This window comes from Pristis pectinata, chromosome 5 (genome assembly GCF_009764475.1).
Source record: "Pristis pectinata isolate sPriPec2 chromosome 5, sPriPec2.1.pri, whole genome shotgun sequence".
In the NCBI taxonomy this organism is placed as follows: Eukaryota; Metazoa; Chordata; class Chondrichthyes; order Rhinopristiformes; family Pristidae; genus Pristis; species Pristis pectinata.
This window is the reverse complement of record NC_067409.1, coordinates 36,725,855-36,744,571: the sequence shown is the minus strand read 5'-3', so window position 1 is coordinate 36,744,571 and position 18,717 is coordinate 36,725,855. Positions and strand designations below refer to the sequence as shown.

Here is an 18,717-nt window from a genome sequence, read left to right as displayed (position 1 = left end):
AATCTGATCAAGGTAGTAATTTTATGTCAAAAATTTTTCAACAAATAGTCTATGAGCTGGGAGCAAAGCAGATTGTATCATCTGCATATCACCCAGAATCTCAAGGAGCTCTGGAGAGATTTCATTCTACTCTCAAAAATATGCTGAAGACTTATTGCTTTGAAAACACTAAGGATTGGGACGAAGGTATCCATTTACTTTTGTTTGCCGTTAGAGAATCAATCCAGGAGTCAATAGGATTTAGTCCGTTTGAGCTTGTGTTTGGACATAGGGTGAGATGACCTTTGGAGTTGTTAAGAGAGCAATGGGTTAATGAGGAAGTTCACTTGAGTCTGTTGGACTATGTCCAAAAATTTAAAACTCGGTTGGAGAGAGTCTGCCAGCTAGCGAGAGAGAATCTGAAAACAAGCCAGATAAGAATGAAGACATATTTTGATAGACGTGCTCGGCCTAGGACATTCGCAGTGGGGCAAAAGGTGTTGGTATTTTTCCCTAGCCAAAATAATCCCTTGCAGTCTCGTTTTTCTGGACCCTATGTTATTGAATCTCGAGTGACTGATCTAACATATATAATCAAAACACCAGATAGACGCAAGAAAACACAACTCTGTCATGTAAACATGCTAAAACCTTATTATGAGAGGGATTCAGTTGTGGCCTTGGTGGATGGTGTAAAGGTTGTTTCTAGAATGCCTGATGTTGATGTTGAGGAAGGCCAATTTAGACCAAATATTGTTCCATCGAAACTAAAAAACCAAAATATCATGGAGAACCTTGAAACGAAGTTGGACCATTTACAAGTTTCACAAAAACAACAGATGAGAGAATTAATTTTAAAATTTAAAAATTTGTTCCCAGATGTTCCAAACAGAACATCGATAATTACCCATGATGTTGATGTTGGGGATGCAAAACCAATCAAACAACACCCCTATCGAATGAATGTGGAAAAAAGTAAACTTGTTGATCAGGAAATAAAATACATGTTGGAAAATGATATTATTAGACATTCTACTTCAAATTGGAGTTCGCCCTGTGTTATTGTACCTAAACCTGATGGAACTGTTAGATTTTGCACAGATTACAGGAAAGTGAATGCTGTAACAAAGTCAGATGCTTACCCTATTCCTAGAGTGGATGATTGCATAGATAGAGTGGGAAAGGCAAAATTTCTTACAAAGATTGACCTATTAAAAGGGTACTGGTGTGTTCCATTAACAGATAGAGGAAGGGAGATTTCAGCCTTCGTAACCCCTTCTGGATTGTATGAATACAATGTTTTGCCATTTGGAATGAAAAATGCTCCGGCAACATTTCAAAGAATGATTAATTCAGCGATTCATGGGTTAAAACATACAGATGCCTACATTGACGACTTAGTGACTGGGAATGATACTTGGGAAGATCACATCTCTGTGTTAGAAAGGTTGTTTGAAAGACTTTCCAAGGCTAACCTTACAGTTAACTTGGCTAAAAGTGAATTTGGCCGTGCCACTGTGACGTATCTTGGTTATGTTGTAGGTCAAGGCAAGCAAGCTCCTGTTCAGGCAAAAGTTCAAGCGATATCTGAGTTCCCTATTCCCACAGGTACGAGGACTGTTAGAAGATTTTTGGGAATGGTTGGATATTATCGAAAATTTTGTAAAGATTTTGCTGATATTGCTCTTCCCCTAACTAATCTTCTGAAGAAGGGAGTAAAGTTTGTTTGGACAGATTCTTGTCAAGAAGCATTTGAGAAGCTGAAAGCCATTTTATGCTACCATCCTGTGCTCAAAACACCTGACTTTGAAAAGCCATTTTCATTAGCAGTAGATGCCAGTGATGAGGCTGCAGGAGCTGTGTTGTTGCAGAAGGGTGACCTTGATGATATTGACCATCCTGTAGCTTACTTTTCAAAGAAATTTAATGAGCATCAAAAGAATTATTCCACCATAGAGAAAGAATTACTGTCGCTTGTTTTAGCCTTGCAACATTTCAGTGTATATGTTTGCACCGCTCAGAAACCATTGACTGTGTAGACAGATCATAACCCATTGGTGTTTCTGAGCCGAGTCAAAAACAAGAACAGAAGGCTGTTAAACTGGAGTTTAATTTTGCAAGAGTTTGATCTCATGATAACTCACATTAAAGGCAAAGATAATGTGATTGCTGATTGTCTTTCTCGATGTTAAATGGGAAACATGTATCTGTACTAATCTGATAGTCTGTAGTTGTGTAGCATGATAATCATTAACATTACTAACTGTATGCGCGGTTGAATTTTTCTTGGGAAAAATTTTTTTTAGGTGGGAGGTGTTATGGACTCAGTGAAAGTCCCTTTAAGATAGAGAGTGTGTCTGTATGTGTGTGTGGGGCGTGCTTACGTCAATAGAAGATAAAGGACATAATGACGTTGTTGAAGAAGTTGGAAGAAGAAGGAGAGAGAGAGAGAAGGAGAGAGACACCAGCCTGCTTGTTTTCTCTATCGATGGATGAGAAACAATAACTGTGTTTGCCACTGAAATCCATGTATGGAAGTTGGAAGTAATCCGGTGGAGTTCACTTTGTTGCTGACCTGTAGAAGGAAACAGGTATTTGTATGTGGACGACCACGGTTCGGATGCTTTTCGGGGTGAGGAAGTCACTACCGAGTAAACACTGAAGTGTCGTTTGGGTTCCATCATGGAACATTTGGATTTCGTATGTACTCTCTCTATGTTTTTCTACATCTACGTCTTATCTTCAGACAACGGTGGTTGTTGAAGAAGCCCTTGCTCATGTTTCACCTTATGGCTTGCGGAACTGAACTTTAAGAACCATTCCGGAACTGGGAGTTTTGGACTTTGTCACACACACACACGAAGAGTTTAGTTTTGGGGTTAACGTTCGAGGTTTAACATTCTTGAATTCTAACATACTAACATTTTTACTTTTATTTTACGTATTATCATAAGTAGTGATTAATAAAATAGTTTTTAACACTGAATCATGCTCAGTGTGTTTCTTTTGTTGCTGGTTTGTGACAGATCAAATGTCCTCCTTGGTTTGTTAACAATTCAGTGATTTTAAAATTCCATGTGGTGGGTATTAGAACATTAACTGTGTGGAATATGTTACAGATTGATTTGGCAGCAAGAAGATTTTGCACCCTCATCTGACAGGTGTTGCCTAATACAGAGGAACAAAATGTATGCACATGGATAGGTTTAATGCCAAAGAAATTAGTGTGGCACACAAGGGTATGTGCTTAAAGCTATGGAGAAAAATAAAGACCTAAGTGTTATTCTATATTGCCATACAACATGGAGGCCATTTTGGCCCATCAAGTCTTTGCTGGCTCTCAAAGTAAACCCTTTACCCCAGTAATTTTCCCTGTAACTTATTCTCCTCACATTCCCATCAATTGCCCCCAGATTCTACCACTCGTCTACACACTAGGGGCAATTTACAGTGATCAATTAACCTACCAACCTGCATACTATAGTGTATGAATCAATGAAGACTCACCAGACTATTATACAAAAATAAAATAGAGACAAGAAACTTGAATATAACTAGAAATAAAGTAAATAAGATGCTGTGCTGCCTTGGTACAAAAACATATAGGATAATTTGCACAAGACTTGGTCAATTATAAGTAATATAGGACCCCTGCAGCTTTTTATATCATGATATTCATGACTATGCTCAGAACATAGTGTCAGGGAAGAAGCAACAAAACAGAGAGCAAGCTGACTATTAAAAGAAAACAGAGGATAGGGGTTAAAGATAGTCACTGAGCCCGGCAGAAGTTGCGGAATGGCATTTCACCAAGGTTAGCATAGGGACCATTGTTGCTGTTGCCGAGAAGGGCAATAGGGAATTAAGGCGTGGAGAAGTTGCACAACAGCAGGGGAGTGGCTCAATAGACCTGCTGGCATTATCCGCTTTTGTTTTCGCATCTTTTGTTTTTGATTTAAATACAGATGTGTCAAGGCTGAAGTGTTTGCAATTAGCTTTAGCAGGAATTCCATCTTGACCTCCTTCTAACCTCCCAACCATCAAAGAAATTAGTCTCCAGGAATTTCAGTTTATCTCACTGGATATTGTGAAGAGGCAGAGTGCATCAGATTCTGCTGTGTGGAATTTCTGCAGCAATATCCTGTGGATGAAGCGATTGGCCTCCAAAAACCACAACCGTCTGTCAACATGTTCTAGTGTAGAATCTACCCAACAATATAAAAAGCAGGACAAATCCAATCTGACTAAGTGCTGCCCTATCAGCCTACTCTCAATAATCAACAATGATGTATATGTCATTGACAGTGCTATTGATAAGCAACAAAAGATCAGAATTCCAAAAGGTGTCAAGGAGCCTTTGTAAAATTGAAGCCAATGGCAATTAATTCAAATCCTTTTCAGTTGGAGTCATTCCATGCATACTGGAAAGGGTATTGGTTGTTCAAGGTTAATCATTTAAGCCCTGCAGGACCCCCTTAGGGTAATGCCCCTTTGCTGCTTCATCCATAACTGTTCCTCCATCATGAGGTTAAAATGATTCAATTCCACTCATAACTCCACAGATAATAAAACAATCCATGTTCTCACATAGCAAGATCTGAACATCATTCAGGCAAACATGGAGAAGCGACAAATAATATTTATACCACACAAGGGGCCAAGCAATCACAATCTCCAACAAAGGAGAGACTAATCAGGGCCCCTTGCAACTTACAGGCACTAACAGTCTCCAGTCCTGCATTATTGAGATAATGAGAATCACAATTGGTCAAAATTTGTCCTGTGGTTTGAAAAGCAAGGAAAAGGTTGAGACTCTTGAGTTTCCTGCAATATGTGGCTTCCCTTTGACTCCACATACCCTTTCCACTGTATTCATGGTGCACTTCAGAAATGTCCAGTTGAGTGCAGATTCAATAACACTCAAGAAACTTAACACTACAATAAAGCAGCCCACTTGATTGGCACCTCATCCAACACGTAAACCATCTTCTCCCTTTAACACCAGCACCCTTTGAGCAGAGTGCCACATCCATAAAATGGATGCCATCAACTTGCCAAGGCTTGCAAGTACCCCACAGACCCACAAATTCTACTATTTAGAAGGGAAAGGGCTGCAGGTTTATGGAAAGACCATTGCCTTAAGGTTCCTTCCAAGTCACACCATCCTTCATAGGCTCAGCACTGTGGAATACCTAACAGAAGTTCCTTGGCCAAAGGCTTGTAGCAGTTCAACAAGGTGAATCGTCCCCATCATCTCAAAGATAATTATGATGAGCATTAAATGCTAGCCTTGCCAATAATAGCCACATCCAACGTACAAATAAAAAAAAATCAAAGCTTGCATTTGTGATCACTTACTCTGTTAGACGGGTGTTGATCTCTCCAACATCACTGACATCAAACCATCCTATTTCTTGACGCAACACAGCATGAAAAAATTCCTTTCTTATCTTCTTTGTCTGCCTTGCTGCTGCTAGTGACCAGAACGTAACCTGCATAAAGGCTACAATCAGAACACCTGCCCCTATCCCTACATAGTAATAGGAAAATCTGCAAAGAAAAAATGTATTCAAAGTAAAATTCTGGCATTATGCAATTAACAAGAAGCTTTTCAAAGACATTTGATTTTTGTGTTATTCAGTTTCTACTCCCATCTACTCTGCAATCTGAATGGTAACATAATGAAAAGGACTGCTCATCCTTTATGGAACAACTCTAATTTTTTTTCCCATTTAAGTTAATAGAATTAAAATCAGATGGGTTTTATTAATAAATAATCTCAAGCAGGTCACCAACCAGGTGGCAAAATTGAAATTTATCCCTCTCCTTATAAATAACATTTGTTATGCACATTCCTTTTAAAGGATTAGGCTTCTGGAGCTAGGGACCAATCAGGACATAATCTTATATAGAACATAGAACATTAGAGCACAGTACAGGCCCTTTGGCCCACGATGTTGTGCCTGTCACAGTGTTTAAAATTAGTTGAGGAAAAGAAGTTTTCATCAATGTGCTCTTTCAAAAACAAAACTAAACAAAATGAAAAATCAATTTTTCTAATTATAGTTTTACTTTCCATCTATGTATTGCAGACTGTACCCAGTTAATACATCATCCTCAAATATATTTTTTTAACTACTATTAGAGTTGATGATGCAATGAATAACTTCAGGCATATGTTAATTCTAATTATTTGCAATTCTGAAATAATTTTAAAAACTTTATGTCATCAATTGGAGTCAAGCAGAGTGATAATAGCAACTAAAACAAAATAAACATAACCCCTTTGAAGTGTTATATACCTTGTCATCTGCTCCTCCAATGTTTCTGTAATATCACTGGTTACATTCAGCGTTGAATTTTCTGGAAAGGATATTTTGCAGTTAGTAGCAGAAATGAAAGTCATCTTCAAATAAATATGGAGAGGGGTCAACATAGAAAGAATAGAATGCACAATATTTTACAAGTGAAGTATCTACACAGAGGGACAATGTGCACACAAGCATGTGTGCACACACACACACAGTTACATACAGCCATTTCACTAACAGTCAGCCAGGACACAAGCAATAGTTCATCAATCTTCTCTGGCTCAACATGTAGATGGTTAAAATGAAAGACATTCTTTAGGCTTATTGAGAAAAGTTGACCAAGTTCCAGGCATCAATGGATGCCAGAAAACTCCAGTAAAGAACCTTGAAGCAATGAGTTTAGGTAGTGAGGTAGTGGATGGTAGGGATTTGGAGTAAAAGGAGGTGAGATTATCTTCCATTTCTGTTTTTATTTATTAATTTTATCACCTCCAGCAGCTCCCTACTCTAGCAGTGGAACATGAATGAGGTTGAAATAGGGATAGAATTATTAAAAATGCTGACATAATTGTTATAAAAACATAGAATCACATAAATCAAAGAACTTCACAGTACAGATAGAGGTCATTCAACTCATGCGGCTGAAGGTCAGTAGTTGGGCTTCTGTATGCTGTTGAAGAATGGGCGAGGTTTTCAGTGGCAACTTCTATTGGACTTCTATTTCGAGCAGTCATGTGACAGAAATTCCCACAAGTTGATGGGCATGTTACTCATTATCAAGGAGGCTTTAAGAGCACCCTTGAATTATTTCCTCTGTCTAGCTGGTAGTTTCTTACCCTGATAGTGGTTCGGTAGAGTGTCCATTTCAGGGACCTGGTATTGACCTGGACTGCCCATTGGAGATGACTGAGTGTAATTGGGGCCTCAGTGCTGGGGGGGCCTGGGAGAGGAAATTGATGTTGGCTCACTTATTCTTCCAGTGGATTTGTAGACTTTTGTGGAGACAGAAATGGTGGTTTATCTTCAGTGGTTTGAGATAACATAAGATATCTTTATTAGTCACATGTACATTGAAACCCAGTGAAATGCATCTTTTGCATAGAGTGTTCTGGGGGCAGGCCACAAGTGTCGCCACGATTCTGGCACCAACATAGCATGCCCACAACTTCCGTATGTCTTTGGAATGTGGGAGGAAACTGGAGCACCCGGAGGAAACCCATGCAGACATGGGGAGAACGTACACACTCCTTACAGACAGCAGCGGGAATTGAACCCTGGTTGCTGGTGCTGTAATAGCATCACGCTAACCACTACACTACCTTGCCTGCTGTAGGTTATCCAAGCATCAAAAGCATTCAGGAGGGCAGGGATTACTACCAAGGTTTGAGGCTTTGAACTTTAAACACAGTTTTGCTCAGAAGGCCAAAGGTGGTGCCTACGCAGTTAAGGCGAAAGCAAATTTCATCAGTGATGCCTTGCTTTGTTGAGAAGTGGCTTCCTAGATATGGGAAATGATCCTTGTTTTCCAGGTTTGCTTTTGGACATTTATTATCAGTGGGGGCCAGGTTGGCAGAAGATTTTAGTTTAGCATTAAGACCTTCCTTGTATGCTTTTGTGAAGGAGTCAATGATAACTTGGAGCTTTGCCTCTAAATGCACTGTGTAATGAATTGATCTGTACAAGCGGCCTGCAAGACAAGTTTTTCACTTTACCTCAGTACAAGTGAAAACAACAAACCAATACCAAACATGCACATATGCAAGCATTGTCTGTGCATTATGGTTCAATGAATGAGGCTAGAGTAACCCTAGTTCTGGAGTGGAAGCGATATAGGTTGAAGTATTTCCAACTTGTCCTGTAGATTAGCTCCACCCTAGAAGAAAGTTTGTTGGAGATGAGCTGCAGCATTGCAGTAAGAAAGAATGAGAAAAGTGTAAGGGTGTTGATGTAGTGTTGCTTGGCACCATTCTGCACTGAAATTGGATCTGTAGTGGACCTGTTTGTTATGATCAAGGCTTCCAAAGCCATCACAAAGCAGATATGTGATGGAGATGAACTTCTGAAGGAAGCCAAAGTTGAGAAGAACGTTCCACAGTCCATCTCAACAGACAGAGTCAAAGGCTTTTGTTAGGTTAAGAAGGGCCATGTATAGTGGTTGATGCTGCTCCCTACACTTTTCCTTAAGTTGTTGTGCGGTAAAAATCACATCCACTCTGCCTCCAGATAGAAGGAATCAACACTGTGATTTGGGGAACAGCTCTTCAGCTATGGGGAGGAAGTGATCGAAAAGGTCTCTGATAATGACATTCCCTGTGGCACTCAGCAGGAAGGCCCTGTTACTGCAATTGGATTTCTGAAAGATGATCATGATTGCAAGGTCTCTGGGGTCCCCTGACATGTCCCCCACTTCCCAGATCTTCTCATCCATTATAGACAGTGGGTCACAATGACCATGGCGAATAGGTCAGGGCCAGAGGCCCAAATTAACCCCTGACATGTCAAATCTGTCCCTTTTGACTAGTGAGGAATAAACTCAGACTGAACAAGCTGACCTCAGTCAGCAGGGGACTGCATCCTGCCACTCTCAGACAGCATTGAGTAGGCCCAATGTTTCCCATGGCTGGCCAAATAACTTCTCCCTGGTCCTAGGGCCACATTGTCTGGTGGCCTGGTGGTAATACCTCTAGGGCCACATCAGAAACTGTATTAAGTCTGTATTTATCCCTTCTGCTTCCATCACCCTTCCAAGCAGTGTCCCACCACTCGATGAGTGAAATAGTTCATTTCAAGTCCCCTCTAATCCTTCCACCAATTCTATTAAACCTTTGATCCCAAGTTACTAACCTTCCTGCAACAGGAAGGACTTCTTTTCTGTGTATCCTGTTTAGGTATCTCTTAATTTTGTACTCCTAAATTAATCTCCCCTCCTCCTCCATTATTCCGAAGGATTCTTTCAAACTTCTACAGATGCACTATAGAAAGTATCCTGATGGTTTACGTCTCAGACTGGTATGGCAACTGCTTGCTCTTGACCACTGGAACCTTCAGAGAGTAGCTAATATAGCCCAGTCCATCACAGGCTCGTCACCTCCTTCCATCTAGTCCATCTTTATGGTGCATTGCTTCAGGAGGGTTAATAGTATTGTCAAGGATGCCTGCCACCCTGGCCATTCCCTTTTCTCTCTTTTACCTCCTGGGAGAAGATACAGGAGTTTGAAAGCTCAGACATTCAGACTTAAGAACGGCCTCTTCCCCACTGCTATCAGACTTCTGAACCAATCACCTCTTCCCGGTGGTGCTGCCATGTTCTTGTACTCTTAATTCTACCTCTCTCAATTATTCCATTATTATCACTTTAGGATTTCTTTTTGCACAACAATCTTTGCACCATTCTGTTGTTTTGCACTCATCATTGTATTTATTGTTAGTATATATTATTACGATGTATACTGTTCACTCTGTGAGCTTCATGTGAACAAGGAATTTCATTGCACCATGGTGTATATGACAAAATAACTAATCTAATCCAATCTAAGAAAACAACCTCAAAAGTCTCTCTTCATAACTATAATTCTCCCTTCCTGGTAACATCCTCATTAATCTCCCCTGTACCCTCTCTAATAGTATTACATCCCAGCTGTAGTAGAACTGTACACAGTAAACTAACTGTGGGCTAGCTTTTTGTACCAATACAGTCAGTATAACTGTGTTCTGCGCCAGTCACTACCTTGTCTACCAGTTTTACTACCTTTGTTGATTTGTTTCCATGCTCTCCAAGTTCCCTATGTTTATCCAGACCTGTTAGTATCCTATGATTTATTGTGTATTCCCTTGCCTTGCCCATTTTCTTGCCTTGCCTAATCCCTTGCCGGGCCAATTTTGTATTTCCTTCTTAATTCTGACTCACACTTATTACCGAGTCTCTCAGAGCCTGCCTTTAAACAGCCCTCCACTCATTAAAATTCTTGTCAACTGTTACCCTTTGCTGCTGAGCCACCTTTTAAGTTTTGATCACATTTTTAATCCAACTTGCCACGTTCTCTTGGATCTCTTTGTTATAAATATAGTGAAGTCTGGTTGTGCAGAATAATCCATGTTATGGCCCGATGAACTAACTAAAACATCAACACAGCACAGATGATCAATCACGAGCTAAACAGAGGGTTCTGTCAACAGAAGACGTGATAATCAAGTGAACTTTCTGAAAGCATCATTTGATACTGATGGTATTGAAATACAATTCCCTCTGTTGTTGTTGTTCAACTAAGAGATATTTAGAAGACATCTTTAAAAGACATTTGGACAGGTACATGGATAGGAAAGGTTTAGAAGGAAATGGGCCAAATGCAGGCACCTTGGTTGGCATGGATGAATTGAGCCGCATGGCCCGTCTCTGTGCTGTAGAACTCTGAGATAATTAGAAAAAAGGAAAAATGCAGGATCTGAAATCCACAGGCCATATGCCTGCACAGTATGCTAGACTGAAAGAAGTGCAAGGGAATCGCTGCTCTACCCAGAAGGAACATTTGGGTCCCTGGATGGTGGGAAGGGAAGAAAGACAGGTGCTGCATCTCCTGTGGTTGCATGGGGATAGTGTAGGAAAATAGAGCTGAGGTAGAAGATTAACCATGATCTGGATGAACAACGGGCCAGATTTGATGTGTCATACAGCTAACTCCTGATCTTAATTCTTAAATTACATTCTTATTATGTGAAAAAAATCCTTTCAACATCTCTTATTGGTAAAGGGGTTAAGAATTACAGATAGAAGGCAAGAGAATGGGTTGAAAAGAAAAAATTAGCCATGATTGAATAGTGGAGAAGACTCGATGGGCTGAATGGCCTAATTCTGCTCCTCTATCTTATGGTCTTGTATCTGTAATGATTTCAGATTTCTGCCCCCTCTTTACCCAGCAAGCAGATCTAATTTGCTGATTGTGGGAATTACTATTTACACCTTCATTGGTAAGGTTGACACTTCTTAAATTCCCACTTACCTCTTCCTGCTTTGCTAAACATGGTATTGTATTGTCATTACATAATTGGGTTGTCTTTATCTCTTCACCATCTGAGTAGTAATCTGCACACCTGATGATTTAAGCTTTGAGAGAACTTGCCAATTTTACGTCTGTTGAAGTAAATCAATTGGAAATTAGCTGGATGTGTGAAGAGCAGGGGACCATCATCAGATTATTGCACAGGAGTGAAGATGAAAATCTACCTCCATACTTTCTCAACCTTGGTTCCACACTCATGAATCAATGTTGAACTTTTCTCATGGCTGCACTGTCCTAGTTCCTGTGCTGAATGTTTAGCATGGCAAGAGCTCAATGCTGAGAACTGGTGCTGATATGGCAAATTTTCACACGTCAATGTCAATGAAATATTTTAGGTCAATTTCTGGTGATGAATTTTCATGTGATCCTAGTGATTCTCTACATTGATATCGAAAGGAAATGCTAGAACAAAACAAGCCAGTTTCTTCCTCTTCCTAAACCAGAATGCTACAGCTAGTTTAGCCTACCATACCACTACCTTGAATTAAATCAGTCAACTCAGCCCAGAATCATCAAACTTACAAGGGGAAGTTAAGAGTCATAAAAATTAAACCACATTATTTCCTGTCACCCTGGCCCACACGTACGCACTGTGATCATGATGCAAGTATCTAATCATGGTTACATCTAAGTTGAACCACCTGATACAAAAGGTCAATGATCAACCCAAGTCAGAAGACTGAAATTTCAAATCCCACTCCAGAGAATGAAGTACAAAACTCTAGTTTAATATTGCAGTGTCAGGCTAAGAGAGCAGTGTATTTTTGGACTTACTGTCAAAAGATCTCATGACAATATTTTCGGGGTACAGTGGCATGATGGTAAAGTTACTGGTCTAGCATCCAGACTTCTGGACCATTAATCCAAAAGTTTGAGTTCAAATGCCACAACTGCAACTGGAGAAGTTAAATTCAAGTAACTCTCCAACTTTAGGTAACTTGTTTTCCCTGCCCATATCAGAACTGGTCATTTCTGCCAGTCATCCACCTGTCATTTGTGTTACGGACTCAGTGAAAGTCCCTTTAAGATAGAGAGTGTGTGTGTATGTGTGTGTGGGGCGTGCTTACGTCAATAGAAGATAAAGGACGTAATGACGTTGTTGAAGAAGTTAGAAGAAGAAGGAGAGAGAGAGAGACACCAGCCTGCTTGTTTTCTCTATCGATGGATGAGAAACAATAACTGTGTTTGCCACTGAAATCCATGTATGGAAGTTGGAAGTAATCCGGTGGAGTTCACTTTGTTGCTGACCTGTAGAAGGAAACAGGTATTTGTATGTGGACGACCACGGTTCGGATGCTTTTCGGGGTGAGGAAGTCACTACCGAGTAAACACTGAAGTGTCGTTTGGGTTCCATCGTGGAACATTTGGATTTCGTATGTACTCTCTCTATGTTTTTCTACATCTACATCTTATCTTCAGACAACGGTGGTTGTTGAAGAAGCCCTTGCTCATGTTTCACCTTATGGCTTGCGGAACTGAACTTTAAGAACCATTCAGGAACTGGGAGTTTTGGACTTTGTCACACACACACACGACGAGTTTAGTTTTGGGGTTAACGTTTGAGGTTTAACATTTTTGAATTCTAACATACTAACATTTTTACTTTTATTTTACGTATTATCATAGTGATTAATAAAATAGTTTTTAACACTGAATCATGCTCAGTGTGTTTCTTTTGTTGCTGGTTTGTGACATTTGGCTCAGTTTTTCTCTCTCCAACGGTTACAGTGTAACCTGCTGGGTTTGTCCCACAACCCAACTATTTGCAACACAAAACATAGACAAAGAAACATAATCACCCTCTAACTGCTCCAGTAGCCCATTTGAATTGTTCCCACCCTAGCACAGATATTCCATTTGTCCTCTTCATCCTTCCCATCACCTTCTCTGCAGCTTATCTTTTTAATCACTGTCCCTCTGACCTGAAACCTGTAATCTATTTCTCTTTCCACAGATGCTGCCTGATCTGTTGAGTCTTTCCAGCATTCTCGCTCTTTATTTCAGATTTCCAACATCTGTGTTTTTTTTAATATATAAAGATTAGTCTTTCTCTGATTTGCCTAACGTGACTTTAGGCCTTTATTCCAGAAAACTTCACCTTTTGTTAAATTTCAACTTTGGTAATGCAAGGACAGTTATTGCTCTCCAATTTAGTTCCGAAATACGATGATGTCTCACTGGAAGGCGTGAACGTTTCATGAATACAAAGTGTAGGGAATGACATTTTGATAAGATATCTTTATTAGTCACATGTACATGGAAACACAGTGAAATGCATCTTTTGCAGAGTGTCGCCTGGGGTGCTTTGACTAATTTGTATACACAAAGCACTAATGTCATGAAGCAAAGTTACTCTAAGCAAACTGCGAAAAAAAATGCTATGTGCCAACTGGCTATAGCTGTGCATTTCTTAATACCAAATGAAGCCACCAGTAACTAATAGTCCCAATAAAAAGCAAATCTTCTTTACTGTCCATCTAAACATATCTGATAGATACATTTTGAGTAAAAACTGAAGTGCAAGTACTTAACCTCCACATGCACTGAAACCATTATTAATGTGTTTGTTAATGTGCCTTCTGGTGAATGTTTACATATCAAAACAAATCAGCATCCTGTGCAAGTAAATTCGTGGTCTTCCATTGCTAGCACCAAATGTGTGTGGGAGTATCGAAAGCTTCTTGCACTCACTTTTGGACAGTTGGTTCCATTGACTTTAATGGATCTCAGCATGGGAATAACAGTACACTAAGAACTTGTTATTCTCGCAGAGGTTAGCTTTAGCAACTAGAGACAAATAAATATGTACAAGGTGTGCTTAAAAGGTTAGATGTTACTGTACAAAATATGGAATAATTCTATATTATCCCTCTAATCTGGAAAGTCACAATCATTAGTGAACTTTTCATCTGCAGAAAAATGTATATTCAGTCACTTCCTGCTCAAAGCCCTGCAAATGCTATTTAGATCAGAGGAAAGCAAGCATTCAGATGACAGTGGTTTCTGAGGAAGAGATGTATATTTATTTACCTGTTAAATTTTGTGCAAGTCCATGCTGAACAAAGCTGTCAGTCATCTCTCCAAACACTATGATCATGAGCGGTAAAGCAGTTCCATGAATTAAAGCAGCAACACTACCCAGCACCATCAACAGTTTGTCTTCACAATCTGCATAGCGAAACTAAATAAGAATAATGTATAAACCCTATTATTAACTTTGAAGAAAATGTTACAACATCAAAATAAGATGGATATAGATTCAGTTGTTATTTTAATTCATTCAATTTTTTTCAAAATCACAGTTGGAATGACTTTGGCTAAGAATTGTAAATAATCAGTAGATATGGCATCACACTTCTGTAAGTAACCATATCAAAAGCTTTCACCAAATTCCAAGCCTTTTCTAGACTTATCAATATGCCAAATTTGGTGACTAATGAAAGGATGAAAACATATGGATATTGGATATCATAGAACAGTACAGCACAGGAACAGACCATTCAGCCCACGATGTTGTGCTGAACTAATTAAGCTAATGATGCCCAATTAAACAGATCCCTTCTGCCTGCACAAGGTCCATGTCCCTCCAATCTCTGCATATTCATGTGCCTATCTAAGAGCCTATTAAATGTCTCTATCATATCTGCCTCCACCACTACCCCTGGCAGTGCATTCCAAGCACCCACCACTCTGTGTAAAGAAAACTTGACCCACAGATCTCCTTCAAACTCCACCCCCCCACCTTAAATGCATGCCCTCTAGTATTAGACATTTCAACCCTGGGAAGAGTATACTGGCTGTCTAGACTATCTACACTTCTCATAATTTTATAAATTTCAATCAGGTCTCCCCTCAGCCTCTGCTGCTCCAGAGAAAATATCCTCAGTTTGTCCAGCCTCTCCTTATAACACCTAATCTCTAATCCAGACAGTATCCTGGTAAATTAAAAATGAATAAACATTCACTTTCTGCTTCGCATAATGATTGTGTATCTAAACAAGCACAGTCAAGCTGGAGAAATGCTGTACAGTATTTCCTTTAAAAAGAACTGAAGCATAAATAAAAGTCACAAATTTACTTACACCTGATCCTAGTTATCCCAAGAACACCAGACTGCAAGCAACCGTCACATCTTCATTGTACAGGATACAAGTTATGGATTGCCTCCCGAAAGAGTACTGAACTATTTCAATTTTTAAAAGGTAATACAGCCATTTTCCACAGTATTTTCCTCCTGCAAGGCTACAAGTTACCAGATTTGGCCTATATTGTAAATTGGGGGCATGGGGATTGGGTATTTAAATAAACAAGTCATGTTACAACGATATTGGATGTTGATGAACCACACCTGGAGTACTGTATACAGCCTTGATCTCCTTATTAAAGCGGGGATTTAATTGCATTGGAGGCAGTTCAGAGAAGGTTCACTTGGGGACATAATTTCAGAATGAGGTGTTGCCCATTCAATAGAGAAATTAGGAGGAATTTCTTCTCTCAGAGGGTTGTGAATCTTTGGAATTCTCCATCCCAGGGAAGTAAGTGGATATATTCAGGGCCAATATGTATAGATTATTGGTCTATAGGAAAGCTTAGAGTTATGGAAAACAGGCATGAAAGTGAAGTTGAAGCCAAGACCAAATCTCTCAATGTTATTCATTGATGGAGCTGGCTCAAGAGGCCACAGTCTCCTGCTCCAGTTTCTTACGTTCTTAGATTCATTCCATTCAACTTCACAGCCTACCATGGCAGAAACTGATGTGTGTTTTGTTCATGATGCATAGATGTATCACATCACTAATGTCTAACTCTTTTTGAAGTTACTGATGCATTGCACCCATCAAGAAGGAGCATACTCTTAATTAGGTAACTCCAGGAGGTTAGATGATGATTAACATAGCAAAAGCTTTGAGTCTTTCAGTTACATGCAGGAATATTGCTGAGGTGGAAGTCACTGAAATCACACAACACTTTTCACAGTAAATTACAGGTAAAGTTACTAATGGAAAGGAGATTTCATTGCAATTTCACCCTAATGGACATATCAGGTACCAGGAAACTTTGTAGGGCTTGGGACACGAGGCCAGATCTCCAAATATAAAAATCCCAAAAAGGTTCACATATGCTATAACAAAATGCATTGAAGCATTTTCTGAGTGGCTCATTCACATTCTTTTTTTGCAACATCCGACTTCCGTCAGACAAAATGTCAATTGGAGTCAATTCCTCCAGGCTGTGCTCCTTCTCCCTGCATACAAACAGAAGCGAAAATGTGAGGACCCAGTACATAAAGTCGCACAGTGCTGGTCTGAGGAAATATTTGAGCTTCTATGCGACTGTTTGGAGTCAACAGACTGGTCCACGTTCAAAGACTCAGCAGCCGACCTAGGTGAGTATGTCACCACTGCCACGGACTTCATCAGCACATGCATAGAGGACTGTGTACCAAAGAAGTCAATCCAGGTGTTCCCAAACCAGAAACCATGGATGAACCAGGAGATCACCTCCCTAATAAAGTTCAGGTCTGCGACGTTCAAATCAGGTAACCCAGAACTATACTAGAAATCAAGATATGACCTCCGTAAAGTTATCAGGGATGCCAAGAGACAATACCAGTCCAACATCAAGTCCCAGACCAGCCATCAGTTGTGGCAGGGCTTATATGCTATAACGGGCTACAAAATGAAGTCAGGCAGCATCGCCGACAACGGCACATCCCTTCCTGATGAGCTTAACGCATTCTCTGCATGTTTTGAACAGAAGGGGATTGGAATGTCACCACCCAACCCGACAGCCTCCAATTCAACTGAACCCACAGTCACCATTGCAGACATCAGATCAGTCTTCCAGAGAGTAAACCCATGGAAAGCATCTGGCCTGGATGGTGTTCCTGGTCGTGCTCTTAGATCCTGTGCAGATCAGCTGCCAGGAATATCTGCAGACACTTTTAATCTCTCCCTACTTCAATATGAGATTCCACCTGCTTTAAGAAGACCACTATCATCCTGTTACTTAAGAAAAATAAGGTAAATGTGCCTTAATGACTACCTGCTGGTGGCTCTGACATCCACCATCATGAAATGCTTCGAGAGGCTGGTCATGGCACACATCAACTCTAGCCTCCCAGACAGCCTCAACCCACTGCAATTTGCCTACTGTTGAAACAGGTCCACGGCAGGTGCCATCTCCCTATTGTTCAGTGGGCCAAATCTCAAATAATCATGAATCAGAGTATAGGAAAGAGGTAGAGAGCCAAGTGACATGGTGTCACGACAACAAACTTTCACTCAATGTCAGCAAAACAAAAGAGCTGGTCATTGACTTCAGGAAGGGGGGCAGTGCACACAGCCCTGTTTATATCAATGGTGCTGAGGTTGAGAGAATTGAGAGCTTCAAGTTCCTAGGAGCAAACATCACCTGGCCCAACCACCAAGTTGCCACGGCCAAGAAAGCTCACCAGTACCTCTACTTCCTCTGGAGGCTAAAGAAATTTGGCATTTTCCCTTTGACCCTCACCAATTTTTATCGATGCACCATAGAAAGCATCCTATCCGGATCCATCACGGCTTGGTATGGCAACTGCTCTGCCCAAGACCACAAGAAACTTCAGAGAATTGTGGACACAGCTCAGCACATCACAGAAACCAGCCTCCCCTCCATGGACTCTGTCTATACTACTTGCTGCTTCAGTAAAGCAGTCAGCATAATCAAAGACCCCACCCACCTGGCCATTCTCTTCTCACTCCTCCCATTGGGCAGAAGATACAAAAACCTGAAAGCATGTACCACCAGGCTCAAGGACAGCTTCTATTCCACTGTTATAAGACTATTGTACTGTCCCCTAGTGCGATAAGACGGACTCTTGACCTCACAATCTACCTCATTTTGGCCTTTCACCTTATTGTCTGCCTGCACTGCACTTTCTCTGTAACTGTAACACTTTATTCTGCATTCTGTTATTGTTTTCCCTTGTACTTCTTCAATGCACTGCTGTAATGAAATGATCTGTATGGATGGCGTGCAAAACAAAGTTTTTCACTGTATCTCAGTACATGTGATAGTAATAAACCAATTTAAATTCTTTACCTCTAGCTCCTTTTGTTTCTATCTAAGCAATCTACTGAAGGGACAATATTGCAAAGGTTGCCGAGCAAATCAGGATGTGTTAAAGATTTCAAGCAGCATCAACACCATTGCAGATGCAGAGGGGTTAACCACACTTGCTTTGGAAGAATAGCCATTTGGAGTCTGCTGTTTATGAAAAAGCTGTGCCAGAATTCACCAAGTGGCATCATTATTAGATATAAAGACCTGTCCAACTGTTATGCTGGAAGGTTGTTCGATAGTACCCCAATGACGTCGCATTCAATCTT

The 18,717-nt window shown here is 40.3% G+C and overlaps 1 protein-coding gene across 1 annotated transcript in view; it reads right to left on the bottom strand.

The window, feature by feature from the left end:
• Positions 1-18,717, bottom strand: part of abcb4 (ATP-binding cassette, sub-family B (MDR/TAP), member 4) — a 103,609-nt gene that overhangs the window by 67,061 nt on the left and 17,831 nt on the right. Inside the window, exons 5-7 of the mRNA XM_052016411.1 lie at positions 14,378-14,528; positions 6,282-6,342; positions 5,338-5,529 (exon numbers count right to left, since the gene is read on the bottom strand). Coding sequence (XP_051872371.1) covers positions 5,338-5,529; positions 6,282-6,342; positions 14,378-14,528 — 404 coding nt within the window. The remainder of the gene's footprint in view (positions 1-5,337; positions 5,530-6,281; positions 6,343-14,377; positions 14,529-18,717) is intronic.